This window comes from Triticum aestivum, chromosome 4A, assembly GCF_018294505.1.
Source record: "Triticum aestivum cultivar Chinese Spring chromosome 4A, IWGSC CS RefSeq v2.1, whole genome shotgun sequence".
NCBI classification, from domain to species: domain Eukaryota; kingdom Viridiplantae; phylum Streptophyta; class Magnoliopsida; order Poales; family Poaceae; genus Triticum; species Triticum aestivum.
This window is the reverse complement of record NC_057803.1, coordinates 671,610,483-671,630,485: the sequence shown is the minus strand read 5'-3', so window position 1 is coordinate 671,630,485 and position 20,003 is coordinate 671,610,483. Positions and strand designations below refer to the sequence as shown.

The 20,003-nt window shown below is 41.4% G+C and overlaps 1 protein-coding gene across 1 annotated transcript; it reads left to right on the top strand.

Annotated features, from left to right (window-relative positions):
- The first annotated feature begins 15,099 nt into the window (after positions 1 to 15,099).
- On the top strand, positions 15,100 to 18,010 carry LOC123088029 (uncharacterized). The gene is made up of 2 exons (XM_044510175.1): positions 15,100 to 15,298; positions 16,355 to 18,010. Exon 2 carries the CDS (start codon positions 16,640 to 16,642, stop codon positions 17,504 to 17,506), a length of 867 nt encoding a protein of 288 aa, XP_044366110.1. The 5' UTR covers positions 15,100 to 15,298; positions 16,355 to 16,639; the 3' UTR covers positions 17,507 to 18,010.
- Positions 18,011 to 20,003: the final 1,993 nt, after the last annotated feature.

Here is a 20,003-nt window from a genome sequence, read left to right as displayed (position 1 = left end):
CGCCGTATTCGCACATATCGAATTCCTTTTTGTCATTAGACATTTCCAATGTTCATAGTTGAAACATTAAGTGAAAATCTTATAATCCGAACATTTCATTTGATTAAGAAGCATAAATAAATACCCTAGTTCAACTAATTCAACTAAACACTTACTAAAAATAAACTAGTTCTATTAATTTTCTTACTAAAAATAAACTAGTTCTATCGTAAAAAATTAATTTTATCATCAAATCTCATATACCTAATTTTCTTACTAAACATAAATTGGTTCTATTAATTTTTAACTACTAATTCAACTAAGCACTTATTAATTTTCTTACTAATTCAACTAAGCACTTACTAATTCAAATCTCATATAGAATTCAACTAGTTCTATTAATTTCAAGGAAACTGCTGATAGGAAAATCAAGATGACCAGCCAGCACAAACTTTACCAGGTTGTCTATTCGTATGAGTTATGATCTATTATTAACATTTGATGTCAAAGAAAATATTGTGATGGAGTCAATATTTTTTGCTATCTTGGCCTTTGTGTTCATCGTGGGTTGCTAGATTAATTTGTCAATAGAGTTTACCATGGGCATTCATTTTGAACAATTTCATCAAATTGCTAAGTTAATTAATCATGCTAATATCTAACATTAATATATCTAATTCATCTATAAACTAAAAGTATAAAAAACTAAATCATCTAACATTAATATCTAGCTAATTCATCTAACATTTGACATTAATATCTAACATTTCTATCGAATTCGAATTCATCTTTATACCATTTCTCTCTCTCTCTCTGTGTGTGTACTGTGTGTGTGAGGGTGGCCATGGCGCGGCAGGGGGCAGCCTTACAGCAGGGCGATGGCCGGCGATGCGAGGCGATGGGGGCGGCGACGAGGGTAGGCCGGGGTGGCACGCGACGGGGACGGGCCGGGGGCGGCGTGCAACGACGGGGACGGGCGCGCACGGCGACGGGGACGGGCGCGGCGATGGGGACGGTGACGGCGACCGCGCGCGATGGGGGCGGCGACGGGGACAGGCGACGATGCGACGAGGTTAAAGCAGAGGAAGAGGAGAAGAAACTGATTTTTTCGTAAGTGTTGTTTATATAGGATGGACCTTTAGTACCGGTTGGAGCCACCAACCGGTACTAAAGATCAGATTTGGCTAGGCGAAAAGGCGGGAAGCGTCCCCCTTTAGTACCGGGTCAAGGATGCAACCGATACTAAATAAACCCCCTTTAGTACTGGTTGGAGCCATGAAAGCACAAGTGCTCCCTAGGTGGTTTTGGTAATTAATGTCAACATATCTCTTGTTGGACTAACACTTTTATCTAGTATGTTTCAGATAAGTTTAACAATGGAGTGGCATGGACTAAAGGATGTGGGAACTCCTTCAAGATGCTAAGGACAAAGGATTGGCTCAAGCTTCAAGCTCAAGACTCTTCATTTTACATTTTAGTGATCCAAGATCACATTGAGTCTATAGGAAAAGCCAATACTATCAAGGAGGGATGAGGTGTTGCTTAATGAGCCTCTTGCTTCAAGTGCTTAGTGATATGCTCCAAATACCCTCAACTACTTTCTCACTTCCACATATATGTCCCAAAATCTAAAGTCAAACTCGGCCCCACCGATTCTTCCTATCCGGCGCCACCGAGTTTGGATGTCTTAGCCACTGCCACAAACCCTAGGCAAATCGGTCTCACCGATAGGGATCTCAGTCTCACCGAGATGGGATTGTAATCTCTCTGTGTATGTCCATTATCAAAATTGGTCTCACCGAGTTTGAGCAATCGGTACTACCGAGATTACAATGCAAACTCTGTGATTAACTTATTATCAAAATCGTTCCCACCGAGTTTGATGATTTGGTCCCACCGAGCTTGCCTGATCAACTCTCTGGTTAGCTAATTACCAAAATCGGTCTCACCGAGTTTGTGTAATTGGTCTTACCGAGATTACGTTATGCCCTAACCCTAACCGAATCGGTCTCACCGAGTTGCATTTCGGTCCCACCGAAAATCACTAACGGTCACTAGGTTTACTAAATCGGTCCGACCGAGTCTGTTGAATCGGTCCCACCGAGTTTGGTAAATTGTGTGTAAAGGTTAGATTTTGTGTGGAGGCTATATATACCCCTCCACCTCCTCTTCATTCGTGGAGAGAGCCATCAGACTAAACCTACACTTCCAACTTACCATTTCTGAGAGAGAACTACCTACTCATGTGTTGAGGCCAAGATATTCCATTCCTACCATATGAATCTTGATCTCTAGCCTTCCCCAAGTTGCTTTCCACTCAAATCTTCTTTCCACCAGATCCAAATCCTATGACAGAGAGTTGAGTGTTGGGGAGACTATCATTTGAAGCACAAGAGCAAAGAGTTCATCATCAACGCACCATTTGTTACTTCTTGGAGAGTGGTGTCTCCTAGATTGGCTAGGTGTCACTTGGGAGCCTCCGAAAAGATTGTGGAGTTGAACCAAGGAGTTTGTAAGGGCAAGGAGATCGCCTACTTCGTGAAGATCTACCGCTAGTGAGGCAAGTCTTTCGTGGGCGACGGCCATGGTGGGATAGACAAGGTTGCTTCTTCGTGGACCCTTCGTGGGTGGAGCCCTCCGTGGACTCGCGCAACCGTTACCCTTCGTGGGTTGAAGTCTCCATCAACGTGGATGTACGATAGCACCACCTATCGGAACCATGCCAAAAACATCTGTGTCTCCAATTGCATTTGAATCCTCCAAACCCTTCCCTTTACATTCTTGCAAGTTGCATGCTTTACTTTCCGCTGCTCATATACTCTTTGCATGCTTGCTTTCTATACGTTGTGAATGTTAAACTTGTGCCTAAACTCCACTTAAATCAAAGGAAATTTTAAAAACTGCAACTTTGGTACTTAGTGTCTAATCACCCCCCCCCTCTAGACACCTCTTCTCAAGGTCCTACAAGTGGTATCAGAGCATTGGTCTCAATTGCCTTGGTTTAATCACCATTGGAGGAAGATGGATGAGTCTACTTTGGGGAGTCTTAGACATAGAGTGCCTATTCTTGATGGAGAGTATTTTCATGAATGGAAAAATGAGATGCTTGTAATCTTCAATCAATATCATTTGAACAAGTACATTGCTAGCCCTTGTGCACCTTATGTTGACCCTATGCATCCTACCCATGATGAGTCAATTGACATGGTTAGGAATCTTAGAACTGCCGAACTTATTATTAGAGGATTGCCTAGAAACTTGATTGGATGTTTGCCTACTCTTAAGTGTGCCTACACTATATGGAAATTTCTTGAGGAACGATTTCCAGATTATTCTTTGAAAAATCTTGATGAAATTCTCCATAATTCTATTGCTTTGAGTAAAATGAATACTGGTGATCCTATGTTTGGTGATCGTCTATTTGAACTTACAAACCTTATGCGTGCCAAAGGAGATGTTGGAATTATTAGTGATATTATTTCCGAAGCTATAAAAATTCATAAGCAAGATTATTGTCAAACTCACTCTAACGAATCACCCTCTCTAGGATTTGATCCACCACATGACGATGTTGAACATGGATACTATGATGAGGATGATGATAGTGACTTCGACCTTGATGATGCAATGAGACATTTTGGTCTTATGGCAAATCTTCGGGGATATATGTCAGGAGGAAAGGAATGGGTTCTTGATAGTGGATGTACCGATCACATGACCGGAGATAAAGACATGTTTCATGAGCTTGCTTATAATGATAGTCCTCGAAAGTATGTCACTTTCAGTGACAACTCAAAGGGTAAGGTGGTTGGCCTTGGTAAGGTGGCCATATCACATGATAGCTCCATACAAAATGTCATGCTCGTTGAATCACTTGGATACAACTTACTTTTAGTATATAGACTTGCTGATTTCGGTTTCAATGTCCTATTTACTGAAGTAGATTGCCAAGTGTTTCATCGAGACAATCATAAAATGGTCTTTACCGGTGTGCGTAGAGGTGATCTATACATTGTTGATTTCACTAAAAAGGCTCAACTTAAAACTTGCTTCATTGCTAAATCCTCAAAAGGTTGGTTATGGCATAGACGATTAGCTCATGTTGGTATGCGAAACCTTGACAAGCTTATTAAGGGAAATCATATCCTTGGAGTTAATGATGTCATATTTGATAAGGATAGACTTTGAGGTGCTTGTCAGGCAGGTAAACAGGTTGGAGGAAGGCATCCCGTGAAGAACATCATGACCACAAAGAGGCCACTTGAGCTACTTCAGATGGATCTTTTTGGTCCCAACTCTTACAAGAGTCTCGGTGGAAATTCTTTTGGTCTAGTTATAGTTGATGATTTTTCCAGATTTACGTGGGCGTTCTTTCTCGATGATAAATCGCAGGTCCAAAACATCTTCAAAAACTTTGCTAGGAAGGCCCAAAATCAATTTGAAGTGAAGATCAAGAAGGTTCGCAGCGACAACGGAACGGAGTTCAAGAACGCAAATGTGGACACCTTTCTTGACGAAGAAGGGATTTCACACGAGTTCTCGGCTACGTACACACCTCAAGAAAATGGAGTTGTTGAGAGGAAGAACAGGGCGCTCATCGAAATGGCGAGAACGATGCTTGATGAGTACAAGACGCCGAAGCACTTTTGGGCAGAAGCGGTTGAGACAGCTTGTCATGCAACAAATCGCTTGTATCTTCACAAGCTACTCGGCAAGACAGCATACGAGCTCCTCACTGGTAACAAACCCCAAGTTGCATACTTTCGAGTATTCGGCTCAAAGTGCTACATTCTTGATAAGCATCGCCGTTCTAAATTTGCTCCTAAGTCTCATGAAGGTTTCCTACTAGGTTATGGCTCAAACTCTCACACTTACCGTGTCTACAACAACTTCACCCAAAAGGTTGAAGAGACAGTAGATGTGAAGTTTGATGAATCTAACGGCTCGCAAGTAGAGCAATTGCCAATTGATGTAGGAGATAAAGATCCTTCGGAAGCAATCCAAGACTTGTCTATTGGCAAGGTCCGTCCAATGGAGGTGAAGGAGAGTACCTCGTCCGTCCAAGTGGAAGCTTCTACTTCACGACAAGGTGAACCAAGAGTTGATACGGAAGCATCCACAAGTGGGACACACCAAGTTGAAGAAAACGAGGAAGTGCATCAAGATGAACGTCAACAACCTCCTTCTCCACCACGACAAGAGAACGACAACGCCAACAATGAAGAAGACCAAGAAGAAGAACAAGATGAAGAAGATTTTCAATGAAGACCCAAGCAAAAGCTTTCACGAGTTCGAGCAAGAATTGCTAAAGATCATCCCGTCGAGCAAATCTACAATGATATTCAAACCGGGAGAATCACTCGCTCTAAAACTCGTTTAGCTAACTTTTGTGAAAACTATTCTTTCATCTCTAGCATTGAACCTATGAAGGTTGAAGAAGCATTGGAAGATCCGGATTGGATAAATGCTATGCATGAAGAGCTACACAACTTTGAGAGGAACCAAGTTTGGACATTGGTTGAGAAGCCCGACAACAACCACAACATCATCGGTACCAAATGGGTGTTTCGCAACAAGCAAGATGAAGATGGACAAGTAGTTCGCAACAAAGCACGTCTCGTCGCCCAAGGCTACACGCAAGTCGAAGGTATGGACTATGGTGAGACTTACGCCCCCGTTGCTAGACTTGAGTCCATTCGCATCTTACTTGCCTATGCTAATCACCATGATATCACCTTGTACCAAATGGACATTAAAAGTGCTTTTCTAAATGGTGAAATAGAGGAGGAAGTTTATGTTAAACAACCTCCCGGCTTTATCAATCCTAAGAAACCCAATCATGTTTACAAACTTCACAAAGCTCTTTATGGTCTTAAACAAGCTCCTAGAGCATGGTATAAATGCTTGACCAAGTTCCTTATTGAAAAAGGCTTTGAAATTGGGAAAATTGATTCAACACTTTTTACTAAAAGGGTTAATGGAGAACTCTTTGTGTGCCAAATTTATGTTAATGATATTATATTTGGTTCAACTAACCCTCATTTTAGTGAAAAGTTTGGGAAGCTAATGTCGGAGAAGTTTGAGATGTCTATGATGAGTGAACTCAAATTCTTTCTTGGTTTGCAAATCAAGCAAACTAAGGAAGGTACCTTTGTCTCTCAAACGAAGTACACGAAGGACCTATTCAAGAAGTTCAATATGCAAGAATGCAAAGGTATGTCTACACCCATGCCTACTAGTGGACATCTTGACTTGACCAAAGATGGTGAACCAGTTGATCAAAAGGTTTATCGCTCTATGATTGGTTCATTGTTATATCTATGTGCTTCACGTCCCGATATCATGCTAAGTGTGTGCATGTGTGCACGATATCAAGCTGCTCCTAAAGAATGTCATCTTAAGGTCGTGAAAAGGATAGTGAGATACTTAATCCATACACCAAATTTTGGCATTTGGTATCCTAAGAGGGCCTCTTTCGATCTTGTTGGCTACTCCGACTCGGACTATGCCGGAGACAAGGTTGATAGAAAGTCCACTTCGGGTACTTGTCAATTTCTTGGTAGATCTCTTGTGTCTTGGTCCTCCAAGAAACAAAACTCGGTATCCTTATCCACCGCCGAAGCGGAATACATTGCCGCCAGTTCATGTTGTGCTCAATTACTTTGGATGACCCAAACTCTTAAAGATTATGGGACATATGTGAAACATGTTCCATTGCTTTGTGACAATGAAAGTGCTATCAAAATTGGTCATAATCCTGTGCAACATTCTCGAACTAAGCATATTGAAGTTTGTCATCATTTCATTCGAGATCATGTTGCTAAGGGTGACATTGATCTTAAGCATGTTCGCACCGAAAAGCAACTAGCGGATATATTCAGGAAACCTCTTGATGAGAAAGTGTTTTGCAGGTTAAGAGGAGAATTGAACATCATTGATGCTCCAAACTTGGAGTAGAAACTCCATTGGATACATGCAAGACATGAGCTTATGACTAATCCTTGATATTTCTCTTATGATGAAAATCTTATGTCTTGGATATATTTGGATCTTGCATGTTATCTAACCCATGTAGGTACTTGGTTGAATCAAATTTCATGAGGTTGTAATCTACTCATATCTTGAGCAATCTCTACATCACCAAGTCTCTACACTATGGTGGTTGAAGACAAGGAAGCACAAAAACCATTCAAACATATCCTTTGACAAATTCTATGTTGAGCTTCATGATTGTCATTTTTGGATACACAAGTGCTCTTCCTTGCAAGAACTAACCCATGTAGGTAGATGGACTCAAATTACAAGTGGTGCTCCCAACTCTTGATGCGCTACATCAACCTTGAGCAACCCACGCAAGTTCAACTACATGGACAACACCACCAACCAAGGTATGTTATTCCATCTTAGAGAAGCTTTACTCCAAGTCATGAGTTAAAGCAACTCGACAAGATGTGAATACATCAAGATGCTTAAATGAAAAATGGCAACCCCATTTTGAGCTTAAACGATGAGTATGACCTATGATCAAGCGATCTCACTTGACTCCTAAGTCAATATACTCTAACATAGGTGACTCTGTCACCGACCATCTCTAGATGAAGTTCTCTTATGTTCTTTTCTGTGTTTTTTTTCATTCATCTCATGCATATTTGTTTCCCCTTTTTTTTAAAAACTTCATCTAAATTTCCTTCTGTTTTCTCTACATTTTCTGCATCAAATTTATTGCACATCTTTCAGTAAATTCCTTGCAAATCTTTGTGAGATCTTATTAGTCTAGTGAGCTGAGGTGACAAGTGTTTTCTCTACGATGAACTCGGTTACACCGATTTGTTATTTTCGGTCCAAGAGAAAACTTTCGGTATCACCGAAGCATACCACTCGGTGCCTCCGATTTCACAACAGGAAAATTAGTTTGCCACTTATTCTGTATTTCTTCTAACCCGACTCCATCCAATGAATCTTGTCCTCTACAAGCATCACAATTTTTATCAATGCTTTGTACTGTGACTCAAGGATCAAACCCATTCAACAGATTCCAGAAAACCCTTCTTGGAAATTGATGTCAAAGGGGGAGAGAGATCACATCAAAGCTTATCACTTAAAGAGATCACATCAGAGAGGGAGAGAGAGATCCTTCAGGGGGAGAGAGAGATCTCCAGGGGGAGAGAATACTAGTAGAGAGTATTTCTCAAGGATCCCAGATGCTTGGTGTTCAAGAGGAGAGATGCCATAGGTCTTCTTAAGGGGAAAGACATGATCATATGTGCTTATTTGCATTAGCTCTGTTCATTTATATCTTTCAGCTCTGATTTTCTGTTCCATATCTTCTCCCAATATCCCATGCTAGATTCAGGGGGAGCAAGACATCTAAGGGAAAGAAATCATTCAAATTCATTGCATATCTTTACTCTTGGGGACATGTCTAATCCAATGTAGTACTTAGTACTCGCTCTCTACATGTCATCCCAGTCTAGGTATTCTTGTGGTTTCTTTTGTTTGCTCTGGCTAGTAGGTGCATCTGTGTTATCTAACCTTATTTTCACAGGTTCATTCCATCCTAAGCCAACTCAAGACTACAAGGTAAGTATATGCATCACAATCATGGGAATGAGGAATTCTTGCTGATGTACATACTGTTTGCAAGAAGGACTCATGGGCATGAAGGTATTTTCTTTAATATTCTTTGCTCTGATGCATATGGCCAAGATACATGTAACACATTGCCTGCTCTATCTTGGTTATACTCTCACATGATTCTATATTCCATACTCACATGATTCTATATTCCATATTCACATGATTGCATACATGTAGGGGGAGTCTATGCTTGTTACATGTCTTTCCAAAGCTTTACTTGCTACTCTTTATATCTTTATCTAAAGCTTTGATGTATGTTGTCATCAATTACCAAAAAGGGGGAGATTGAAAGCACAAGTGCTCCCTAGGTGGTTTTGGTAATTAATGTCAACATATCTCTTGTTGGACTAACACTTTTATCTAATATGTTTCAGATAAGTTCAACAATGGAGTGGCATGGACTAAAGGATGTGGGAACTCCTTCAAGATGCTAAGGACAAAGGATTGGCTCAAGCTTCAAGCTCAAGACTCTTCATTTTACATTTTAGTGATCCAAGATCACATTGAGTCTATAGGAAAAGCCAATACTATCAAGGAGGGATGAGGTGTTGCTTAATGAGCCTCTTGCTTCAAGTGCTTAGTGATATGCTCCAAATACCCTCAACTACTTTCTCACTTCCACATATATGTCCCAAAATCTAAAGTCAAACTCGGCCCCACCGATTCTTCCTATCCGGCGCCACCGAGTTTGGATGTCTTAGCCACTGCCACAAACCATAGGCAAACCGGTCTCACCGATAGGGATCTCGGTCTCACCGAGATGGGATTGTAATCTCTCGGCGTATGTCCATTATCAAAATTGGTCTCACCGAGTTTGAGCAATCGGTACTACCGAGATTACAATGCAAACTCTGTGGTTAACTTATTATCAAAATCGTTCCCATCGAGTTTGATGATTCGGTCCCACCGAGTTTGCCTGACCAACTCTCTGGTTAGCTAATTACCAAAATCGGTCTCACCGAGTTTGTGTAATCGGTCTTACCGAGATTACGTTATGCCCTAACCCTAACCGAATCGGTCTCACCGAGTTGCATTTCGGTCCCACCGAAAATCACTAACGGTCACTAGGTTTACTAAATCGGTCTGACCGAGTTTGTTGAATCGGTCCCATCAAGTTTGTAAATTGTGTGTAACGATTAGATTTTGTGTGGAGGCTATATATACCCCTCCACCTCCTCTTCATTCGTGGAGAGAGCCATCAGACTAAACCTACACTTCCAACTTACCATTTCTGAAAGAGAACTACCTACTCATGTTTGAGGCCAAGATATTCCATTCCTACCATATGAATCTTGATCTCTAGCCTTCCCCAAGTTGCTTTCCACTCAAATCTTCTTTCCACTAGATCCAAATCCTATGAGAGAGAGTTGAGTGTTGGGGAGACTATCATTTGAAGCACAAGAGCAAGGAGTTCATCATCAATGCACCATTTGTTACTTCTTGGAGAGTGGTGTCTCCTAGATTGGCTAGGTGTCACTTGGGAGCCTCCGACAAGATTGTGGAGTTGAACCAAGGAGTTTGTAAGGGCAAGGAGATCGCCTACTTCGTGAAGATCTACCGCTAGTGAGGCAAGTCCTTCATGGGCGACGGCCATGGTGGGATAGACAAGGTTGCTTCTTCGTGGACCCTTCGTGGGTGGAGCCCTTCGTGGACTCGCGCAACCATTACCCTTCGTGGGTTGAAGTCTCCATCAACGTGGATGTGCGATAGCACCACCTATCAGAACCACGCCAAAAACATCCGTGTCTCCAATTGCGTTTGAATCCTCCAAACCCTTCCCTTTACATTCTTGCAAGTTGCATGCTTTACTTTCCGCTGCTCATATACTCTTTGCATGCTTGCTTGCTATACGTTGTGAATGTTAAACTTGTGCCTAAACTCCACTTAAACCAAAGGAAATTTTAAAAACTGCAACTTTGGTACTTTGTGTCTAATCACCCCCCCCCTCTAGACACCTCTTCTCAAGGTCCTACAAGCCACGAACCGGTACTAATGGGGGTACGCTGGCCCTGGTGCTGTGCACAAAGTCTAGTCCCACCTCGCCGAGCGAAGAGCAGCTGCACTGATTTATAAACCCAGCCACGGCAGCTTTATCGAGCTCCTCTCTAAAGCAGGCCTTTTGGGCCTACCTCTGTTGTCCTGCCCTGTTGGGCCTACTAGGCTTGCGCGCCTACATCCTGGCCCAACAACAGGTTGGGTTTGTAGTCGTATGCAGGCCGTTGTGGCCCAATAGGTGGGCTTTTTTTATTTAATTTTTTTCTTTTTTTTCTTTTCTGCTTTATTTATTTTCTTTTATTTATTTCGGAGTTGTTTTTTTGCTGTATTTATAATTTCTTTGTGAATATTTTTGCTTTAGGTAAAAAACTTTCGTTAGTGCCAGAAGTTTTCAAATTTGAATTATTTGAAATTTGTGTGAATCACTAGTTTGGGAATAACTTTACTTTAAAAAACGATTTTCCAGTGATTCTTTTTTCTTATGTTAATATTAGTGTGTTTTATCACTATATTCAATTTGGTAATACTTTGGTTATTTAAAAATTGAAATGCCTTTGTAACACACGAGTTTTCGTCCGAAACCCTGATACTTCGAAAGAGATTGTCCATTTTGTACATGAAGTGCATCCAATTTTTGCCGTAACTCTCTCTACTTTTTTGCACATGCTATGTGGGAGTGGAATGATCATACCATGCCAACTTTCAACATTTTCAAAGTTCATTTGTAGTGCTTTTCAATTTCAAGGTCATTTAGTTAAAAAAATTAATAAATGAGCTGAAAATTAGCAAATGATGTCAGAAAGGGTTAAAAGTCAATGACGTGGCTTTGAATGGTGCATACAGAACGCACAAAAAGTCTGGAGTTGTAATAAGTTTAAAAAAATGGATGCCTTTGTAACACATGAGTTTTCGTCTAAAACCTTGATACTTCGAAAGAGATTGTCCATTTTGTACACGAAGTGCATCCAGTTTTTGCCGTAACCCTCTCTACTTTTTGCACATGTTATGTGAGTAGAATGATGATACCATGCCAACTTTCAACCTTTTCAGAGTTCTTTTTATAGTGCTTTTCAATTTCAGAGTCATTTAGTTAAAAAAATCAGAAAATGAGCTGAAAATTAGCAAATGATGTCAGAAAGGGTTGATAGTCAATGGTGTGGCTTTGAATGGTGCATACTGAACGCACAAAAAGTCTGGAGTTGTAATAAGTTTAAAAAATGAAATGCCTTTGTAACACATGAGTTTTCGTCTGAAACCCTGATACTTCCAAAGAGATTGTCCATTTTCTACATGAAGTGCATCCAGTTTTTGCCGTAACCCTCTCTAGTTTTTTGCACATGCTATGTGGGTGTGGAATGATGATACCATGCCAACTTTCAACCTTTTCAGAGTTCATTTGTAGTTTCAATTTCAGGGTCATTTAGCTAAAAAACAGTAAATGAGCTGAAAATTAGCAAATGATGTCAGAAAGGGTTGAAAGTCAATGACGTGGCTTTGAATGGTGCATGTAGAACACACAAAATGTCTGGAGTTGTAATAAGTTTAAAAAAATGGATGCCTTTGTAACACATGAGTTTTCGTCTGAAACCTTGATACTTCGAAAGAGATTGTCCATTTTGTACACGAAGTGCATCCAGTTTTGCCGTAACCCTCTCTACTTTTTTGCACATGCTATGTGAGTGGAATGATGATACCATGCCAACTTTCAACCTTTTCAGAGTTCTTTTTATAGTGCTTTTCAATTTCAGAGTCATTTAGTTAAAAAATCAGTAAATTAGCTGAAAATTAGCAAATGGTCAAAAAGGGTTGAAAGTCAATGGTGTGGCTTTGAATGGTGCATACTGAACGCACAAAAAGTCTGGAGTTGTAGTAAGTTTTAAAAAATGAAATGCCTTTGCAACACATGAGTTTTCGTCCGAAACCCTGATACTTCGAAAGAGATTGTCCATTTTGTACATGAAGTGCATCCAATTTTTGCTGTAACCCTCTCTAGTTTTTTGCACATGCTATGTGGGTGTGGAATGGATACCATGCCAACTTTCAACCTTTTAAGAGTTCATTTATAGGGCTTTTCAATTTCAGGGTCATTTAGCTAAAAAATCAGTAAATAAGCTGAAAATTAGCAAATGATGTCATAAAGGATTGAAAGTCAATGACGTGGCTTTGAATGGTGCATACTGAACGCACAAAAAGTTTGGAGTTGTAATAAGTTAAAAGAATGAAATGCCTTTGCAACACATGAGTTTTCTTCCGAAACCCTGATACTTCGAAAGAGATTGTCCATTTTGTACAAGAAGTGCATCCAGTTTTCGCTGTAACCCTCTCTACTTTTTTGCACATGCTATGTGGGTGGAATGATGATACCATGTCAACTTTCAACCTTTTCAGAGTTCATTTGTAGTGCTTTTCAATTTCAGGGTCATTTAGCTAAAAAATCAGTAAATGAGCTGAAAATTAGCAAATGATGTCAAAAAGGGTTGAAAGTCAATGACATGGCTTTGAATGGTGCATACTGAACGCACGAAAAGTCTGGAGTTGTAATATGTTTAGAAAAATGAAATGCCTTTGTAACATATGAGTTTTCGTCCGAAATCCTGATACTTCGTAAGAGATTGTCCATTTTGTACACGAAGTGCATCCAGTTTTTACCGTAGCCCTCTATACTTTTTTGCACATGCTATATGGGTGGAATGATGATACCATGCCAACTTTCAACTTTTTCAGAGTTCATTTGTAGTGCATTTCAATTTCAGGGTCATTTAGTTAAAAAAAATCAGTAAATGAGCTGAAAATTAAGTCCGGAGTTGAACCTTTTCCGTAAATGATAGCAAATGAAGGCAGAAAAGAGTTGAACATTGATGATGTGCCTTTAAATGGTGCATAATGAACCAAAAAAGTCCAGAGTTAAAATTAGTTATTAAAAATGAAGGAGAGTCGCGATGCTTAGCGACACGTTGCCTCAAGGCCTGAAGCTAAGCAACGTGCAGGTGAGCATTGCGCCTCTCCTTCATCGTTCCTCGTCTCTGCACTCAGGGCTTATAAAACTGCTGCCAATCCCTCTCGCTTGGCGAGGTGGGACTAATTTTGTTATGATCCACTTAAACATAGCTATAATATTCTTCAATAGCAAAAAAAATTAACTAACGGTTCATCTATAGTACTGGTTCGTGGTATGAACCGGTACTAAAGGTGCTGGTGGGGGCCGCAGCCTGCCACCAGCCTGCCACCGCCTCTGTAGTACCGGTTCGTGGCACGAAGCGATACTAAAGGTTAGCCATGAACCAGTACTAATGGGTGTCGCCCGCCTAGCCATTGGAACCGGCACCAATGATCACATTAGTGTCGGTTCAGTTACAAACCGGGACTAATGTGCTTCACATTAGGCCCTTTTTCTACTAGTGTTCCTTTCTTCACCAGTGACTTTCAAGGGGACAAAAACAGGTCAAGCCCTTATCTACCTTTCGCACTAACCCTGACATAGGTGTAGTCCCCCTCGTACATCAGATTTTGTTAAACCATCTAAACAATTTCTAAAAAACTCTTAAGGGCCTATGTGGGTTACGCGACTAGTAGTGGAAAGTTTAGTCCCACCCAAGATTTGAAGAAAGAGTTGAACCATTTTACAAGGGTTATTCTTCCACATCCTATTGGAGCTTGAAAAGAGAAGTGGTTCCCGCACATTCCTCCTTCGCTGCCCACCTCGCCACAGCATGCGCGCGCGTCATGTTTCGAGAATGAGCCAAGCCGAGCTCAGACCTATGTCACTTCTACGCTTGCGCTTACTTTTTGTTGGCAGGAACGGAGAAGTCTTTAGCAGACGAGTCATGATCTAAGACGTCAGATCATGGGCTATTATCGACTCAAACATGGGTTCAGCCCACATCTCACCACCCGGCCAAGGCTATATGTTGAAGGTGGAGGCTAACCCTAGCCGTAATGAAGAACATATCACATTTTCTCTGCCCCCACGTGCACTGCCACCGTCGTTCCACTCTCTATTATTGCTGGCACCAATGATCAGAGAGCATACCTCCGAAACCCCGCCTCTCGAGATCCTGTATGGGAGAGAGGCAATTTAGGTTTTTGGGGGTGTCTCCTATGGGATTGCTCGCCTTCGTTCGTCTACTTCCACTACGTATTCGCAGCCTTCACCATCACCATGAGCAGCAATTCGAAGCTGACAAGGAGGCCGCCGAGAACTAGGCTGCTGAAGAGACTGCCACCGCCGCGGCTAACACTTGGGCGACTGAAGAGTATAACTCCTTGGCCCTGGAGTGGGAGCTGCGATAATGACACATCAGGGGCTCCATATGGTGGTCGCAATGGTCGTCTCGCGGTTCAAGAATCTCAATTAATTATTATAATGTTTTGATGTCTATCATATTATATCAGAGCCATCTTTGTGATTTTTTTAAACTATTTCTTCAAACAGAAAAAAAAAAGTGTAGAAATGAACACACTTTCGTATCAAGTGAGAGAAAACCAACACCTAGCTTTCCATGCCATATCCTGTTCCCCTTCTCCTCCCCACCCACAGCTAGGTTGCGAACCCTAGCTCCTCCTGAATCCTGATGTGAGCCTCGCGGGAAATTCCAGATCCAGCTGCCGGCGCCCGGCTCCGTCCTCCTCCTCCTCTTCCTCTCTCGCTGGCCAGGCCAGGCCACTAGGCGCTCAAGACTCGTAAGCGGTGAGCTCCTCCGTCTCCGCGATGTGACAGTGCCTACCTACACCTAGGATTTTAGCACTTGAGCTGGTTGGGCAGATCGATGCTCCGCCTGACCAACATTGTTTCTTTCTTTCAGTAGATCTATCATCTGTGCAGTGGTAGTGCAGTTTTTATCTGACGCGCATCTCCCGTTGTTTCACCCTGTTCCTGAAAGAAAAGAAAAGAAATGGCACATGTTTTGCAGATTACTACTTTACCTACCCAAAATTTGTTCCTTTCAGTAGATCTATCTATTCCGCCTGGTACAAATGGTGAGGAAATATATACTTGGCTGTCCGGTGCAGGCCTATCACCGTTTCAGCATGCTCTACATGAAGCAGAGTGGCACAGATTGCCACTTTACCTCATCGAAGAAAACTTGTTTTCTTTTAGTTGAGACAACGGAGTTCATTTGATCCGACAATTGCCCTACAAACAAAAGATATCCAGTAATATACTTTTCTGGGATGCGCTTCGTCTTCGCCATGTACTTGAATAACACAACACTTCCTTTTCAACACACACCACATATCACATATGAATGCCGTGAGCCTTTTTAGTCTAAAACAAAAATGGAAATGACATGTGTACTTCGACTAGGAGGATCACTGATGTGGGGCCATCACAAGAACAAAATTATTTTATAGCTCGTCATACTCTGCTCCTGTTGTTATTTCTAGTCATAAGACGCCAGTCAAAGGATCCTTACTCTCTTTTTTGTTCATGCTCCTCATTCTCTGAAGAAAAATGCCTAAGCGCACTGTCTAAGTTTAGTTGCAGTTACTACTTACTGCTTACTGCAGGCATACGTAGTGCAAGGTTAGGTGGTATGGTGGATTTAGTTTTACTAGTACTTTCTTTCTGTCTGGTGGATGGATGGTTTCTGCCGCATCTTCATATTCTCATTATGCTCTGAACTTCTTCAGCTTCTTTTATTATACTGAGTTGATGGCCTTTGTTGTTAGAATTGTACAATAAGCATCGCAAGTTGCAGTTTTTATTCTGTTTTAACTATGACTCATATTTCTTCTCTTGTAGACTTGCGTGATGGTGGCTCCACAGTATAGACCTTGGTCAGATCTTCCGCCGAAACTCCTGGGCCTTGTCCTCAAGCGCCTCCCTTCCCTAGCTGACCGTGTTCGTCTGAGGGCAGTCTGTCACCCATGGTGCTCTAATGGTCTGCTACAACAGCTTCCCCTCCCATTCCCGTGGCTCACCCTCCCTGATGGTACCTTCTTCAGCATCCCAGGAGGCGAGGTTCACCGCATGCCTGTACCAGATGATGCTAGTTGCTGTGGCTCTGTCGACAACTAGTTATTCCTCATGAGCAGTGATGACACATGCACGTTGATGAACCCTTTCTCCAAGACCACGTTCGAGTTTCCTAATCTGGTCACAGTTTGGCGGCGTGAGGCGCATTATGAATCTGATCCTAAGCAACTTTTGTACAAGTTGGTCACACCCTCGGCCCTGGACATATCACCTGATTCCCTCATTGCGGCATTGACCAAGGATGGTGGCAATGGTACACTTTGCATTAGCCAGCCACCGATTGCCACTTACATGGTACAGGGCAATAGGAAGCCATTGCAGCACCTATTTGATGTTGCCTTCTTTGATGGAAAGTTGTACGCGGTGTCTGTCTTTGGCAAGCTCTTCAGCCTTAAGTTTCATAACAACCTTGGTAGTAAGCCGAAGATCGAATGCGTAATTGAGTCTTTGGGTGACTGTCGTGGAGGACCAGAATGCATTCCCAGAGAGGAAGTGTGTACATACAGGTTATATCTAGTTGAATGTGGTGGTAGACTGTTGATGGTTAGACGATTTATTCGTCGCATAGGCCCTCTCTCTAGGGATTATGTGTTTGAAAATATGCAGACTGGTGGGTTTGTTGTCCTTGAGGCAGACTTCCACTCCAACCCTTGCCGATGGAGAAGGATCAAAGAGTTGGGTGGGCATGCTCTCTTTATTGGCCAGCATGGCTCCAAGTCCATGCCTGCTAGAGAATGCAGCGGATCTGAAGAAGATTGCATCTACTTCATTTGTGACTATCCCCATCCGAAGTATTTTTCGAGTCCATTTCGTGACTCTGGTGTGTACAACATGCGAAATGAGAGGATCACGCCATTGATGTCTCAGACTGCAGCACCTGCACATGATGCTGGCCAGTGGCGCCCGACATGGTTTTGACCTCCTGAAGCTGTGTGATCAATCCAGCAGGGTTTGCTCTACTGAAGCTTTATCAACAGAGGGGTGTGCAGATTCTCGTCTTGCTCTGCTGAAGCTTTGCGATCAACCAACCCAGCCTGGGTTCTGCCCATCTTTATCCTAGTGATATGTTATTGTGCAACTTAAGTTATTAGTTAGTAGTATGTTGATCAACCAGCCTGGTTCTGGTTATCCTTGTCATAGTGCTATGGTATGTACCATCTAGTCGTGAACTTCTAATTAGCATGATGTACGCTTCAGATCTTATGATTGGTCTCAAATTCTTAATGGGATGTATTCGGATGTACAACTTGCTCTTTTATCTGGGTGAGAATGTACCACCTGAACAAACTTTTCATCTCTGAAGGTGAACAAACTTTTCTATCTCTGAAGGTGAACAAACTTGGTCACTAGCGCCTGAATCCTGACCACTGTAAGTACATCCTAGGGCTATGTTGCCGTTTGACGATCTTAATGTGATGTATATCAGCGAATGTGAAAGTCTTTCTTACAGCAACCAGATATTTTTTTAGTCCTACGCAATGTTTTTTTTTTGTTGTTGTTGCGAAAAATACGCAATGTAGTTGAGCAAACTTCTTCCCTGAAGGCCAAAGTGGTCAACAAACCTGGGTGCCTCATTAGCCCAAGAACCCTGATCGTTGTCGCTGGGCATACAGAGTTTTGTTCATAACTATGATCAGTTTTTGGATTGATTCACTCCTATGCAAAGACAAGTTCCTTCTCTTTCCTTGAGATTTCTTTTTTCTTTTTTTTGAGAACCGCCCAACATGGCACTTTATTCATAGCTTGGCGGAACAGATTCTGACTGAACAACCTCGATCAGGTACTCAGGGATTACATTTGAGACTAATAGAGCTAATGGTAATAGTAAGAGCCTCCCGTGCACACACATGTGCAGCCATATTTGCTCCTCTTCTCACAAACTGTAGCTTGAACCCCTGAAAACGTTGGAGATACGACTTCATCTCCTTGATCACTTGTCCACCACTGGACCTCTCCACCTTATTATGCCATCTTCCCTTGAGATTGGAAATCATTTTCCCTATGCGTGATCCTCAATTCAATTATCTTACATACATGTTCATATATCTACACTTTTTATATCAAAAAATACTCCCTCCATTTCTAAATATAAACCCTTTTGAGATTCCAATAGGGACTACACAGGGAGCAAAATGAGTGAATCTACAATAAAAAATGAGTGAATCTACATGATTTTTTATATTAAAAGAGAGTGGATTTTTGGAACATGGATGCATTGGAGGACTTTATTTTAAATAGTTTAAGAATCACATTTAAATTTTTTAAAACTCCCGAAAATAACTATACATGATTATATGGATGGATATTACACACGTGTAAAGTTTGGTGATGAAATAAATAAATTGTGAGCTCTGCAAAAAGACAAAATGATGATATATAAATAGTGAGTAATACATACACTGTTCACCTTTCCAAAATCATGATTTTGTCATTTGTGTGTAGCTCACATGGTTACTTATTTCATCATCAGAATTTGCACATGTACATCCATATGAACCCGAGGAATTGTTTTTGAATTTTTTTGAAACATCAAAATATCATTTTGGCGCTATTCAAAATATAGGGCTCCAATGCTCATGTCCACCAAAGTTACTTTTTGATGATGAAATCTATAAAAAGGCTTATATTTAGAAACAAAGGAGGTATATGTTGATTTCTATGCTACATAAAACTAAAAAAAATTGTGGATCCACAATTGAGAAGGCAAAGTCAAATGACTCGATCGTTTCCCCTCCGGGGAAAAGGATTCGTGGGAACCTTGCAAACCTGACATTTCCCAGATAGTTGGGTCTTTAATAACACAGAGATGTGATCAATACTAATTTAAAATTTTGATTATGTTTTTTTTCATGGTAATATGTGTCTCATTTATAAGGATCATAGCACAAGTCACGTATATACCGACCTGTCAAAACTGAAAAGAGAGCAGAATGCTAGCCTTTGCACAAAGGAACACCAGCCAATAAGTAAATTACAAACAAGTTGAAGAATCCTTTGAGCTTGACACCAACGTCCGTCACCTGCCTCTTGCACCACCACAGCAACCACCAAAGGAAAAAAATGACGGATCACCTCCGCACCCGAGTTCGGCACGGCTCCATCACTTATATGCAGCTTTGTGAGACCTCCAAGGTGGCTCGCCAAAGACGAAACAATTGCCATTGAACGAATCAGACTAGAGCAACACCCAAGACACGTCATCGAACTTCAGATCTGACATCCCATACAACTAAGACGTCGGAGGAGAAAACCATACTCAAAGTTTCTCAATATTTGCCTAATTTAATTTGTTGTATTCGTTTTACTGATTTATTTTTTACAGCTTCGCCTCTCCAAAGATTTCTTCCAAGCTCCGCCACTGGTTATAATCAAAGTACACCGAACTTGATAAACAAATAGTCAATTTCCCCTACGA

Excerpts from the sequence above, each read along its gene's own strand:
- LOC123088029 (XM_044510175.1), top strand. The coding sequence starts at position 16,640 with ATGAGCAGTGATGACACATGCACGTTGATGAACCCTTTCTCCAAGACC.